Raw genomic sequence first — 12716 nt, 5'->3', positions numbered from 1 at the left:
CACACACGTGGGGTCCCCACGGACGGTGCCACCCTCACACTGTGCCCATGGCAGATGGCAGCGGGGAGGACGGCAGTGGTGTCCCCTGGCCACCGGCAGTCGTGACCCCAGCTCCGGACAGCGGGCTGGCACCCACCGGTAAGGGGACACTGCGGATGGCACCTGGCCCCGGGCTGGTCCCCGCTGGCACCGCTCTCAACCTCTGTCTGCTCTTCATCCTCCTCCTCCTCTTCCTCTTCCTCCTCCTCCTCCCTGGGGACAGCGCCCGGGCCCCGCCCCGCGCCCGCGGGCATGGTGGTGGCCGAGCCCGAGGACGACCCCCCAATCAGTAAGTGACACCTTTCGGGGACCTGCCTTTGCTGCACCCCCACTTTTCTTCCTGCTGTGCTTTGTTGGGTGGGATCCCAAACGCGGGGGGGCACAGCTGGCAAACAGGAGGAACATCTGGATGGGGGGCTCACAGCTGGATGAGGGTCACAGGGGGGATTTTTTGGGTGTGCAGGTGCCACCCCCCGGTTTTGACTCCCCACCCCCAACTCTAACACCCCCCACCCCCAGTTTATTTTCGGGCGCTGGTGAACTTCACCCGCAGCATCGACTACAGCTCACGGCTGGAGGACCCGGATTCCGAGGAATTTCGGGAGATTTCCGAGGCCGTGGTGGATACGGTGAGGACTGGGGGGAGTCAGGGGGGTGCTGGGGGTGGGGGGCACCCAAGGGACCACTCTGATCCCCCTTTTCTGCCCCCCAACAGCTGGAGTCAGAGTATTACAAAGTGCCCGGGGAGCAGGTGGTCAGTGTGGTCTTCATCAAGTGAGTGGGGGGTTTGGGGGGCTCTGGGGGGCCCAGAAGGTTTTGGAGGGTCAGGAGAGCAGGGGGGGCAGAGGGGGCTGGGGGAGCAAGGGGTCATCTGGGGAAGTTTTGGGGTGCAACAAGGAGCTTTTGGGAGTGCAGGGAGGTTTTGGGAATGATGGAGATGTTTGGAGGTGATGGGGAAGGTTGGAGGTCATAGGGATGTTTTGGGATGCAATGAAGGGCTTTTGGGGTGCAGTGAGGAGATTTTGGGGTGCAATGACTAAGTTTTGGTGTGGAACAAGGGGCTTTTGGGAGGGCAGAGAGGTTTTGGGGGTGATGGGGTGGATTGGAGGTGATGGGGATTTCTTGGGGTGCAATGTGGACACTTTGGAGGCTCAGGGCTGACTTGGGGGTGCAGTGTGGCTATTTTGGGGTGCTGACCCCTTGTCTCCCAGGCAGCTGGATGGGGACGTGTTCGTGGAGCTGGATGTGGGCTCAGAGGGGAATGGGGACGAGGTGCAGCTCGGGGGGGTCCTGCGGGACCTGTTGGCCGGCGGCTCCATCGCCTCCTACCTCACCTCCCCCCATGGCTTCCAGTTCCGCCGCCTGGGAGCCGGTGAGCCTGGGGGAGGGCTTGGGGGGGAGCCTGAGGGGGTTTTGAGGTGCTCTGGAGCGGTTTGGGGCGGGGGGGCTCAGAGAACCACATCCCAACCCCTATTACTCTGCTGGCTCTCGCGTCCTGGCGTGTGTCAACCCCCGACCAAATTGGGGTGGGGGAATGTTTCGGGGTAACCCCCTGACCGTGTGTCCCCTTCCTGGCCACAGTGACCCCCCAGCCACGTGCCTGCACTGTGGGGGAGTTCTCCTGTGGCAGCGGGGACTGTGTGGCCCTGGAATATCGCTGCGACCGCCGGCCCGACTGCCGTGATGCCTCTGATGAGGAGGGATGTGGTGAGGCAGCTCGGCACCCCTGGAACCCCCTCTGCCTCCCCCGGACCCCCCTACCCCCATTCCCCACCCCATGGCCCCGTCACTCCCCTTCTACACCCCCTTTCCTGCCTATAACCCTCCTGTCCTCTCCTTCTGCATCCCCACTTCCCCCTTTAACCACCACGCCCTTTTTACCCCACAGCCCCATAAACATTCCCTGCATCCCCTTTTTCCCATATATCCTCTACACTCCACTGCACCCTCATTTCCCCCCAACCCCCCCTGCACCCCATAAACACTTCCCACACCCCCTTTTCCCTCATATACCCCTCTATACCACCCTGCACCCCCATTTCTCACTTTAATCCCTCTGCACCCGTTTTATTCCTATGCCCCCATAAACACTCCTCACTCCCCTTTTTCCCTCCTATAACCCCTCTGCACCCCATTTTACCCCTACACCCCCCCATAAACCTCCCTTGCACCCCTCCCCTCCAACCCCCCCCAAACTCTCCCTCTTCACCCCCACTCCCCCCTAAATCCCCCCATAACCCCCCTTTTACCTCCCCCAGAGCCCCCCCCACGGCCACCCCCCAGCACCGCCCGCCCAGCCACCACGCGCCCACTGAGCACCGTCCCCGTGGGCACCACCCCGGCATTCCCCCTGCGCCCCGTCACCCCACGCCCCTCAAAACCTGCGGCCGGGGGGTGCCAGGGGGGCGAGGCCGCCTGCAGGGACGGGCGCTGCGTGCCCCGGGATTACCTGTGCGACGGAGAGCGTGACTGCGCCGACGGCTCCGACGAGGACGCCTGCGGTGAGTCCTGGGGGCAGCGAGGGTTTGGGGGGCTCTACCCAGACTTCAGCAAAGCCTTCGACACTGCATCCCACAGCAAACGCCTGGGGAAGCTGGCAGCCCGTGGCTTGGGCAGGTTCACTTTTGCTGGGCTGGGAACTGGCTGGTGGCCGGGCCCAGAGGGTGCGGGGAGATGGAGCAGTGTCCAGCTGGTGTCTGGTCACCAGGTGTGTCCCCCGGGATTCAGTGCTGGGCCCAGTCCCGTTCAGTGTCTGTATTGATGGTCTGTGTGAGGGGATTGAGATCCACACCGGGTTGGGTACAAGTGTGGATCTGCTGGAGGATAGGAGGGCTCTGCAGAGGGACCTGGACAGGCTGGATCCAGGGGCAGAATCCAGGACCGGGTCCTGCACTTTGGTCACAACAGCCCCTGCAGCGCTACAGGCTGGGGACAGTGACTGGACAGTGGCCAGGTGGAAAGGGACCTGGGGGCACTGCTGGACAGCTGCTGGACATGAGCCAGCTGTGCCCAGGTGGCCAAGAAGGCCAATGGCACCTGGCCTGGATCAGGAGTGGAGTGGCCAGCAGGACCAGGGCAGGGATTCTTCCCCTCTACTGGGTACTGGTGAGGCTGCACCTCAAGTGCTGTGTCCAGTTCTGGGCCCCCCAGTTTAGAAAGGATACTGAGGGGCTGGAACGTGTCCCGAGAAGGGCAACAAGGCTGGTGAGGGGTCTGGAACACAAGTCCTGTGAGGAGCTGCTGAGGGAGCTGGGAAAGCCTGGAGCAAAGGAGGCTCAGGGGGACTTTGTGGCTCTGCACAACTCCCTGACAGGAGGGGGCAGCCGGGGGGGTCGGGCTCTGCTCCCAGAGAACAGGGACAGGAGAGGACACAGCCTTAAGCTGCACCAGGTTTAGGCTGGACTTTAGGAAGAAGCTCTACATGGAAAGGGTGATTGGGCATTGGAAGGGGCTGCCCAGAGAGGTGGTGGAGTCACCGTTCCTGGAGGTGTTTAAGGAAAGCCTGGATGTGGCGCTCAGTGCCATGGTCTGGGTGACAGGGTGGTGTTGGGTCACAGGTTGGACTCGATGATCTCAAAGGTCTTTTCCAACCTGATTCTGGGATTCTGGGATTCTGGGTGCTGACTTCCCCCATGCCCCCCAGGCACCCCGTCCCCATGTGAGCCCAATGAGTTCAAGTGTGACAATGGGCACTGCGCCCTCAAGCTCTGGCGCTGTGACGGCGAGAATGACTGCGGCGACGGCTCTGACGAGAGCGACTGCCGTGAGTACGGGGGCTCGGGATGCACGTGGGGACATGGGGACACAGCTGACACATGGTGCCGTGACCCCCCACAGCCACCAAGGCGCCCGGCGCGGTGTGTGGACCAGCGGAATTCCGGTGCGTGTCCAGCGGGAGCTGCATCCGTGCCAGCTACCAGTGCGACAGGGAGCCCGACTGCCCCGACCGCAGCGACGAGGTTGGATGTGGTGAGTGACACCGCAGGGGACAGCTCAGCAAGGAGGGGACATGGGGACCAAGGCTGGGCTGGGGATGCTGTGCCAGGGATGCTGTGTGCAAGCTGTGGGGACACGTGGCACTGTGGCATTGGGATGGGGACAGTGTGCCCAGAGATCCTGTCATGTGCCCAGGCTGTCCTGGGGACACAGGGCTGGGGACACTGTGTCTGAGCTGTGCCAGGGACCCTTTGCTGTCGCACCAGTCTGGGGACACTGTCCAGGGACCTTGTGCCATGGCCCTGGGCTGGGGACATTTTGTCATGATACTAAGCTGGTGACACTGTGCCTGGGGACATTGTGCCATGGTGCTGGGCTGGGGACATTGCACCCAAGGACCCCATGGCATGACAGCATCCTGGGGACATTCATGGCACCAGGCAGGGGACACAGCACCCAGGGACCCTGTGCCATGGCACCGTGTTGGGGACATTGTGCCCAGGCACTCTGTGGCATAGCACTCGGCTGGGGACCCTGTGCTGGGAGCTTGCTCCCAGGTGGTGCCACGCTGGGGACATGTCACAGAACCAGGTTGGGTATCGGGGACCCTGTCCCCAAGCTGGATTGGAGTGATGGTGACAAAGAACTTGTCCCCAGCTGGGTCTGGGGTGGCAGTGTCCCCATCCTCCAGTGGTGCCACACGGAGCAGGCAGTACCGGTGGCAGTGACAATGACAGGGTGGGGATGGCAGTATCCCTGTCCCCCGGGGGTGCTGCGAGGTGTGGGTAGTGCTGGTGGCGGTGACAGTGACTGGGTGGCGGTGGCAGTGCCCCCACAGGTGGTGACGCTGCCGCGGGAGTCGGTGCAGGCAGTGCCAGGCCAGACCGTCACCTTCACCTGTGTGGCCACCGGTGTCCCCACGCCCATCGTCACCTGGCGCCTGAACTGGGGACACACCCCCAGCAGCCACAGGTGGGCGGGGCCGGGGCGGGGCCTAAGGGGTGTTGGTTGTGGATTGGCGGGTTGAGGAAGGGGCGTGGCTTACTCTGGGAAGGGAACTTGTGATTGGGTAAGGTCTGCGATGGGCGGATCTTTTATTTGGGTGGGGGCTGTGTGGGCGGGGTTTGTGTTTTGGGGCTGAGGAGCGGCTTGGGGCGGGGCTTGGGGAGTGGGAGGAGCTTGTGACAGGCGGGGCTTTGGTGGGCGGGGCTTCCATGGGGTGGGGTTTGTGGGCGGGGTGTGGTGTCTGTGGGCGGGGCTTTGGGTGGGTGTTTTGGTGAATGGGCGAGGCGAACAGCGGGGTCCCTGTGATGAGCGGGGCTTGTACAATGGGAGGGGCTTGGGATTGGGGCGGGGCCTGGGTGTGAGGGGGTCATGCAGAGAGAATGGGCTCCTCTGCTGGGGCGGGGCACTGGGTGTGTGGGGCACCAGGTGTGCTGGGTGCCAGGTGTGTGAAGCCCTGGGTGTGCGGGGTACTGGGTGTGCTGGGTGCCAGGTGTGTGAGGTCCTGGGTGTGCAGAGCCCCAGCTGTGCCGTGTGCTGGGCATGGGGTGTGTGTGGCTCCGGGCGTGCCGGGCTCTGTCTGTGCCAGGCTCTGAGTAGCAAATGTGCCACGCAGGGTGTCGATCGTGAGCGAGGCTGGGCAGGGCACCCTGACCATCCGGGACGTGAAGGAAGCTGATCAAGGCGCCTACACCTGTGAGGCCATCAACACCCTGGGCATGGTGTTCGGCATCCCCGACAGCATCCTCACCGTCACCCGCCCTGGTCAGCGGCCCCTTCCCTCCCCTCCCCATGCCGCCAACCCCACCGTGGCACTGTCACCATCACCCACTGTCTCATCTCCCACAGGGCCATGTCCCGAGGGTCACTTCCAGGTGACAGGGACGTCCCGCTGCCTGCCCTGCTTCTGCTTCGGCGTCACCACCTCCTGCCGCGCCACCACCCGCCACCGCCACCGCCTCCACCTGCGTTTCAACCGCCCCAACGACTTCAAGGGTGAGTTGTGGGGACAAGGGACAGGGGCAGGGGACACACCAGGGGCTGAGTGTTTTCTTGCAGGTGTCAACGTGACAGTGCCGGCAGCGCCATCCGCACCCGTGCTCTCGGCCACCCAACTCCACGTGGATGCAGGCACTGAGGAATTCCAGCTCCTAGACCTGTCACGCCGCTTCCTGGCACTCGATGCCTTCTGGGCACTGCCAGAGCCCTTCCTTGGGGACAAGGTGATGCCAGGGTGGGCTCAGGGCTGGGGACACCAGTGGCATGGCTGCTGACAGCCCACTGTGCTGCCAGGTGGATGCCTACGGGGGAGCGCTGAGCTACGGGGTGCGGTACCGGCTGGGCCGGGGGCCCCCTGAGCCCACTGCCCACCCCGACGTGCTGCTGCGGGGCCACGGGCGGCAGCTGCGGGCACGTGCTGGTGACACCCAGCCAGACGTCCTCAACCAGCGGCACGTGCCCCTCACCGAGGTGGGTGTGAGAGGGGATGGGGTTGGTGGGGATGGTGGGGAGATGATGCCGGTGGTGATGGGTGAGTGAGGCTGGTGATGGGTGGGTGATGATGATGGTGGTGGGTGGATGATACCAGTGGTGGTGGGGGGATGATGCCAGTGGAGACGGGTGGGTGGTGTGGTAGCAGGTGGGTGAATCCAGTGCTGGGAAGGAGATACTGATGGGTGGGTGGTGCTGGCAGCGATGATGCTGATGATGGGCACTGGTGCTGGTGGTGGCAGGTGGGTGATGCCAGCATTACCATCACCCTGCTGTGACACTGCTGTCACCGTCCTGGCAGGACCACTGGGAGGACGAGCAGGGAGTGCCAGTGAGCCGGGAGCTGCTACTGCTGGTGCTGCAGGGGCTGGAGGGCGTCTTCATCCGGGCAGTGTATGACGGGCGCATGGCCAGCGTGGGGCTCAGCGACGTGGCCATGGACATCACTAGCATTGCGGACACCGGCCTGGGGCCGGCCGGCGACATCGAGGAGTGCAGGTGACCGCTGGCAGCAAGGTCACGGGCTCAGTGCCACCACTGCTGTGATGCCACTGTGTCCTGGTTTGTGTCACCCCAAGACACACTGTCACACTGCTGTGTCCCCAGGTGCCCCGTGGGCTACACAGGGCTGTCGTGCCAGCGCTGTGCCCCCCGTTTTGAGCGGGTGACAAGGGGACCCTACCTGGGGACCTGCTCCGGTTGCGGCTGCCACGGCCACTCCAGCACCTGTGACCCCGTTTTTGGGCATTGCCTGGTAAGGAGTGAGGGGTTGATGAGGTGACAAGGGGACAGGGACACAGCTCAGGGTCACCACTCCCTTGTGACATGTGTCCCCCTCCCAGAACTGCCAGCACAACACAGAGGGTCCCCAGTGCGAGAAGTGCAAACCTGGCTTCTTTGGCGATGCCACCAAGGGCACAGCCACTGCCTGTCACCCTTGTCCCTGTCCCTACACTGAGCCATCTCGCAGGTGGGTGCCAACCCCAGGGACCAGCCCCTGATGTCACCACCCTGGCATCACCGTCGTTGTCACCCACAGGTTCTCAGAGTCCTGCTTTTTGGACACAGATGGCCAGGCCACCTGCGACGCCTGCGCCCCTGGATACGCCGGCCGCCGCTGCGAGAGGTGGGTGGGGGGGTCCCTCCCTGTAACCCCTCCCACCTGAGAACCCCCTCCACCCATCACCCACTTACCACCCACCCGTCCCCTACCCATCCACAGGTGCGCCCCGGGCTATGAGGGAGACCCCATCCAGCCGGGTGGCAAGTGCACCCCGATTGGTGAGTGGGGGTGCTGGCGGGGGTGGGGGGGGGATCCCCCCACCTTTGGGTGACCCCCCACCCTCACCCTCACTGCCCGCAGGCCAGGAGCTCGTCAAGTGCGATGCCCGCGGGGGCCAGGACGAGGCAGGTGGCACCTGTCGCTGCAAGGTGAGGGCAGGGGGCTGGGGGGACAGTGGGGCAATATTGTGGGGCGGCAGTGGGGGGGCAGTGGGGGGCTGGATGCTGCCATCCCCCACTGCACCAGTCTGGTCCCAGGTACCCAGTCTCTGCCCTAACACTCATCCTGCCTGTGCCCCATAGCACCCAGTCCAGCCCCCACTCAGAGCCCTTGAGGCAACCAGTCCCAGCCCCCCATAGCTCCAAGTCCCACCCCCCATAGCTCTCAGTGCGATCCCTGGGGTACCCAGTCCAATCCACCCAGCACCGACCCCACCTCCTGCCCCATGGCACCCAGTCCAACCCCCCAGCAGGACCCACTCCAGTCCCCCATAACACTCAGTCTGACCCCTGTGACACCCAGTCTGGTCCCTGGGGTACCCAGTCCCACCAATGCCCCCAGCCCCCATCCCACCCGCTGCACCCAGTCCCCCCCATTGCCCCGCTGACCCCTGCCTGCCCTGTGCCCCCAGCCCAACGTCCGTGGCCGGCTCTGCGACTCCTGTGCCGCTGGCACCTTCCACCTGAGCGCTGCCAACCCCGCGGGCTGCCTGCCCTGCTTCTGCATGGGGCTGTCCCGCTCCTGTGCCAGCTCCGCCTGGCACCGCCACCAGGTACCCTGCGGCCCGGGACAGGCTGTGCCAGACCGTGCCATCCTGTACCACGTCATGCCGTGTCTCATCGTTGTGTTGATGTGTCATTCCATGGCTTGCTGTGCCGTGCCACCGTAGTGCCATGTTGTGCCATGCTGTGCCACAATGTCGTGTCACCTGTGCCGTGTCATGCCACACCGTGTGGTGCCTTGTCATGCCTTGTCATGCCGTTATGTGCCATGTAGTGCTGTGCCATACAACCTACGTGTTGTGCCTTGTCATGCCATGTAGTGCCATGCTGTGCCACACCATGCCCACCACGATCCCTCCCGCAGGTGCTGCTCAGCTCTGAGGACTCGGCACCGCTGCCCCTGGCCAACATGTCAGGCACGTGGCTGGAGGGGGCCGTGCCACACTTCGTGTCACCGCGGGAGCTGCGCTTTGACGCCTTCCGGGAGCTGCCACGGGGCGTCCACTACTGGGTGCTGCCTGCACCCTTCGCCGGGGACAAGGTGAAACGGCCGCTCTGGGGGACGCCTCTGAGTCTCTCCCTGTCCCCACCACCCAGTTCAGGGGACAGGTGACCCTGAGCCATGCTGGGTGTCCCCTCAGGTGACAGCGTACGGCGGGGAGCTGCGGTACACGGTGACACACCGGGCCCTGGCGGGTGCTCCCCTGCTCTCCAGGCACCCTGATGTCCTGCTCCAGGGCAACGGGATCTTCCTGGAGCACTTCTCCAGTGCCAGCCCCCTGGCTGGTGTCCCCACTGCTGTCACTGTGCCCATCCGTGAGGTGAGAGCGGTCCCTGTGTGGCACTCAGCAGGAGGGGTCGTGGAGGGAGGGGATCGGACTGGGTGCCGGGGAGGGGTTGGTCTGGGATCCCCAGGGGTCAGACTGGGCGCCATGGGGAGGTCACCTTGGGTGCCCTGGGGGCCGGGCTGGGTGCAGTGGGGGATGGCGGCCCCCACATCACCCCGGTGTGGCACAGGGCGCCTGGCGCCGCGCAGATGGGCGTGATGCCACCCGCGAACACCTCCTGATGGCCCTGGCCGATGTGGACCTGTTCATGATCCGCGCGTCCTACTCGGAGCAGCCAGAGGAGAGCAGGTGGGTTCCTTGTGGGGTCAGGAGGGGACACAGGGGGGTGGCAGGGCAGTGCTGACCCCCTCTGGCCCCTCAGACTGGCCGATGTCACCCTGGACGTGGCAGTGCCACACGCCACCGGCCGCCCGCCCGCGCTGGAGGTGGAGGATTGCGCCTGCCCCCCTGGGTACCGCGGGGCCTCGTGCCAGGTGAGACTCTCGGGTCCCCTCACCGTCACCACAGGGATGCTGAGCCGTGTCCCACCCCCCTGCCACTGTGTGCCCTCCAGGACTGTGACACCGGCTACACCCGCAGCACTGCCGGGCTCTACCTGGGCACCTGTGAGCCGTGCCAGTGCCACGGCCACGCCAGCGAGTGCCACCCTGACACCGGCGTCTGCCAGGTCAGCTGGGGACAGCCAGGGGACACCCTGGGGACCCCCATGGCGAGGACATAAATGCCATCACCCCCTTTCTTTACAGGGCTGCCGGGATCACACGGAGGGTCCCCAGTGTGACAAGTGCCAACCCGGCTACTACGGCGATGCCACCCGGGGCACCCCGGCCGACTGCCAGCCCTGTCCCTGCCATGGACCCCATGGGGACACCCAGTAGGTGCCATTCCACGGTCTGTCACATCCCTGAGGACACTGATGGGGTGTCACCTGTCCCTTTGTCCCCTCCACAGGGTGACCAAGATGTGTTTTGAGGACAAGGATGGGCAGCCCACATGCAGTGCCTGTGCCCCAGGACACAGCGGCCGCCTCTGCGAGAGGTGACAGGGACACCAGGGTGGGATTGGGGGGTGTTTTTGGGGTGAATGCCCCTCTCACTTCCTCATTTGGGTTTGTCCCACCGCAGGTGCTCGGCCGGGTATGTGGGGGACCCGCTGCGGGGAGAGCCATGCCGAGGTGAGCGTCACGGAGTGGGGACCAAGTGCTGTCCCCTGTGGTGGCAGTAAGGGGGGCTGTGGCTGACTGCGTGTCACCCCTCAGTGCCCAGTGTTCCCGGCGGGCAGTGCCAGTGTGACCCACGCGGCAGCACCAGTGAAGGCTGCGACACCAACGGGCAGTGCCGCTGCAAGGTGAGCCTTGTGTGTGTGTCCCCAGCCCCGGGAGGGCTGACAGGGCCATGTCACCATGCTGTGTTTCCCCCCAGGCCAACGTGGAGGGTCCCCACTGTGCCACGTGCCGTCCCCACCACTTCCACCTGAGCGGGGATGAGCCAGCCGGGTGCCTGCCCTGCTTCTGCATGGGCATCGTCCAGCACTGCGCCAGCACTGCCTACGCCCGTGGCACCGTGAGTGTCCCCTCTTGTCCCCACGTGTCCCCAGGGTGTCCTCATGTGTCCCCAACCCCGCTCACCCCTCAATCCCGCAGATCCGGACGTCCTTTGCCCCGGGGGATGCCCAGGGGTTCGCCCTGGTGAACCGCCAGCGCAGCACCCGCGTGGGCAGCGGCTTTGGGGTGCAGCCGGGGCACCCCCAGCCCCACCTGACCTACGAGCGCTTTGGGGAGCTGCCCCCTGACTCCTACTACTGGCAGCTGCCACCTCCCTACCAGGGGGACAAGGTAACGGGGTGACCCCTGGGGGACAGGGTGCCCGTGGAGCCATGGGAATGCCCCACCAGGGGCTGCACCCCCTCCCCATGGGCACCCTGGGCACTGTCCGGGAGATGGGCACAGCCTCCTTTGTCCGCCCTTCTCCTCTTTCCCTTTCCCCCTTAGCCTTTTCCCCTTTCCCTTCCCTTTTTCCTCTTTTCACCTTGTCTTTTTCCCCTTTGCCCCTTCTCCTTTCCCTTTTCCCATAATTTTTGCCTTTCTCATCCCTGTCCTGTGCCATCCCCTGTCCCCTTCATCACCCCCATTGTTTTCTTTCTCCTCTTTCCCCCTCCCATCCACTCCCCTCCCCTCCCCTCTCCATCCTCTTCCCTTCCTCATCCCTATCCTCTTTCTTTCCCCTCTCCCTTTTCCCATCCCTCTCCTCTTCTTCATCCCTATTTCATCCCATCCCCATCCCTGTCTCCATCATGCCCATCCTCTTTCTCTTCCCTGTGCCCATCCCATCCCACTTCATCCTGCCCCTTCCCTTCCCTTTCCTTTCCCACTCCAATCCCAATCCCAATCCTGCCCATGTCCCGGTGCAGGTGGGCTCCTATGGGGGTCGGCTCCGCTACACCCTGACCTACACCCCGGGGGGACAGGGAGCCCCCCTGCCTGACGCTGACATCCAGATCACGGTAAGGGGGTGCTGGCTGGGGTGGCACAGGGACACACAGGGTGACACCAGGACCCCCTGACCTCCTTGTCCCCTTGTCCCCAGGGCAATGACATCACGCTGGTGGCCTACCAGCCCGACCTGCCCCCACGGACCCCCCAGGCCTTTGAGATCATTTTTCGGGAGGTAGGAGGTGGTGGGTGGCTTTTGTCCGTGATGTCCCCCTGCCCCAGAGTGTGACCCTGCTAAGCCCCTGTTCCTGCAGCAATACTGGCAGCGGCCGGACGGGCAGCCAGCGACGCGGGAGCACCTGCTGATGGCACTGGCCGACCTGGACGAGATCCTCATCCGAGCCACCTACTCCACCAGCACGGCCGCGGCTGCCATTGCCGACGTGGCCATGGACACAGCCGTGCCCCCCCAGCCCGGCTTGCCCCCGGCCCTCGAGGTGGAGGAATGTCGCTGTCCCCCTGGGTACCATGGGCTCTCCTGCCAGGTGAGCCCAGCCCCTCCCAGTGTCACTTCATCACTCCCATCACCTCCCTACCCTCCTTCCCAGTACCTCCTCATCATCTCCCCAATCACCCCTCAGCATCCCCCCATCAATCCAGTAGGACCCTCCATCACCGCCATCACTCCTTTCATCATTGTCCCCATCATCAGCTCCAGCATCCCCCACCACCCCAGCATCCCCCCATCATGCCCGGTATCACATTCCATTATCCCTCCAGCATCCTCTGTCATCATCCTTCCATCATCTCATCTGCCTATCAAACCCACCATCACCCTGTCAGCTTCACCCGCATCACCCCTTCATTCTGCCCCCCAGTATCACCCCCTCATCACCTTCCATCATCATCCCTCCATCAGTGTACCATCATCACCATCAGCAGTCCCATCATTGCCCATCAGCCCC

General features: G+C 64.4%; 1 protein-coding gene across 6 annotated transcripts in view; it reads left to right on the top strand.

Moving 5' to 3' along the window:
- Positions 1-12716, top strand: part of HSPG2 (heparan sulfate proteoglycan 2) — a 40032-nt gene that overhangs the window by 5973 nt on the left and 21343 nt on the right. For 4 of the 6 annotated variants that reach the window (XM_082295710.1, XM_082295712.1, XM_082295711.1 and 1 more), the window contains exons 3-37: positions 55-138; positions 263-328; positions 559-668; positions 755-813; positions 1251-1411; positions 1621-1746; positions 2298-2540; positions 3683-3802; positions 3877-4008; positions 4803-4947; positions 5594-5742; positions 5827-5973; positions 6037-6200; positions 6271-6447; positions 6770-6966; positions 7075-7222; positions 7311-7438; positions 7508-7594; positions 7691-7749; positions 7832-7899; positions 8382-8522; positions 8837-9013; positions 9114-9293; positions 9490-9608; positions 9682-9793; positions 9874-9987; positions 10067-10194; positions 10272-10358; positions 10445-10494; positions 10579-10667; positions 10742-10882; positions 10963-11154; positions 11730-11822; positions 11906-11986; positions 12066-12296. In XM_082295710.1, coding sequence (XP_082151836.1) covers positions 55-138; positions 263-328; positions 559-668; positions 755-813; positions 1251-1411; positions 1621-1746; positions 2298-2540; positions 3683-3802; positions 3877-4008; positions 4803-4947; positions 5594-5742; positions 5827-5973; positions 6037-6200; positions 6271-6447; positions 6770-6966; positions 7075-7222; positions 7311-7438; positions 7508-7594; positions 7691-7749; positions 7832-7899; positions 8382-8522; positions 8837-9013; positions 9114-9293; positions 9490-9608; positions 9682-9793; positions 9874-9987; positions 10067-10194; positions 10272-10358; positions 10445-10494; positions 10579-10667; positions 10742-10882; positions 10963-11154; positions 11730-11822; positions 11906-11986; positions 12066-12296 — 4505 coding nt within the window. The remainder of the gene's footprint in view (positions 1-54; positions 139-262; positions 329-558; positions 669-754; positions 814-1250; positions 1412-1620; positions 1747-2297; positions 2541-3682; positions 3803-3876; positions 4009-4802; positions 4948-5593; positions 5743-5826; positions 5974-6036; positions 6201-6270; positions 6448-6769; positions 6967-7074; positions 7223-7310; positions 7439-7507; positions 7595-7690; positions 7750-7831; positions 7900-8381; positions 8523-8836; positions 9014-9113; positions 9294-9489; positions 9609-9681; positions 9794-9873; positions 9988-10066; positions 10195-10271; positions 10359-10444; positions 10495-10578; positions 10668-10741; positions 10883-10962; positions 11155-11729; positions 11823-11905; positions 11987-12065; positions 12297-12716) is intronic. The other 2 variants (XM_082295713.1, XM_082295709.1) reach the window with 1 other exon arrangement.

The sequence above is a fragment of the Coloeus monedula genome, assembly GCF_965178545.1.
Source record: "Coloeus monedula genome assembly, chromosome: 22".
NCBI classification, from domain to species: Eukaryota; Metazoa; Chordata; class Aves; order Passeriformes; family Corvidae; genus Coloeus; species Coloeus monedula.
Note: the sequence above shows the minus strand (reverse complement) of the source record. Positions and strands in the feature narration are given on the sequence as shown.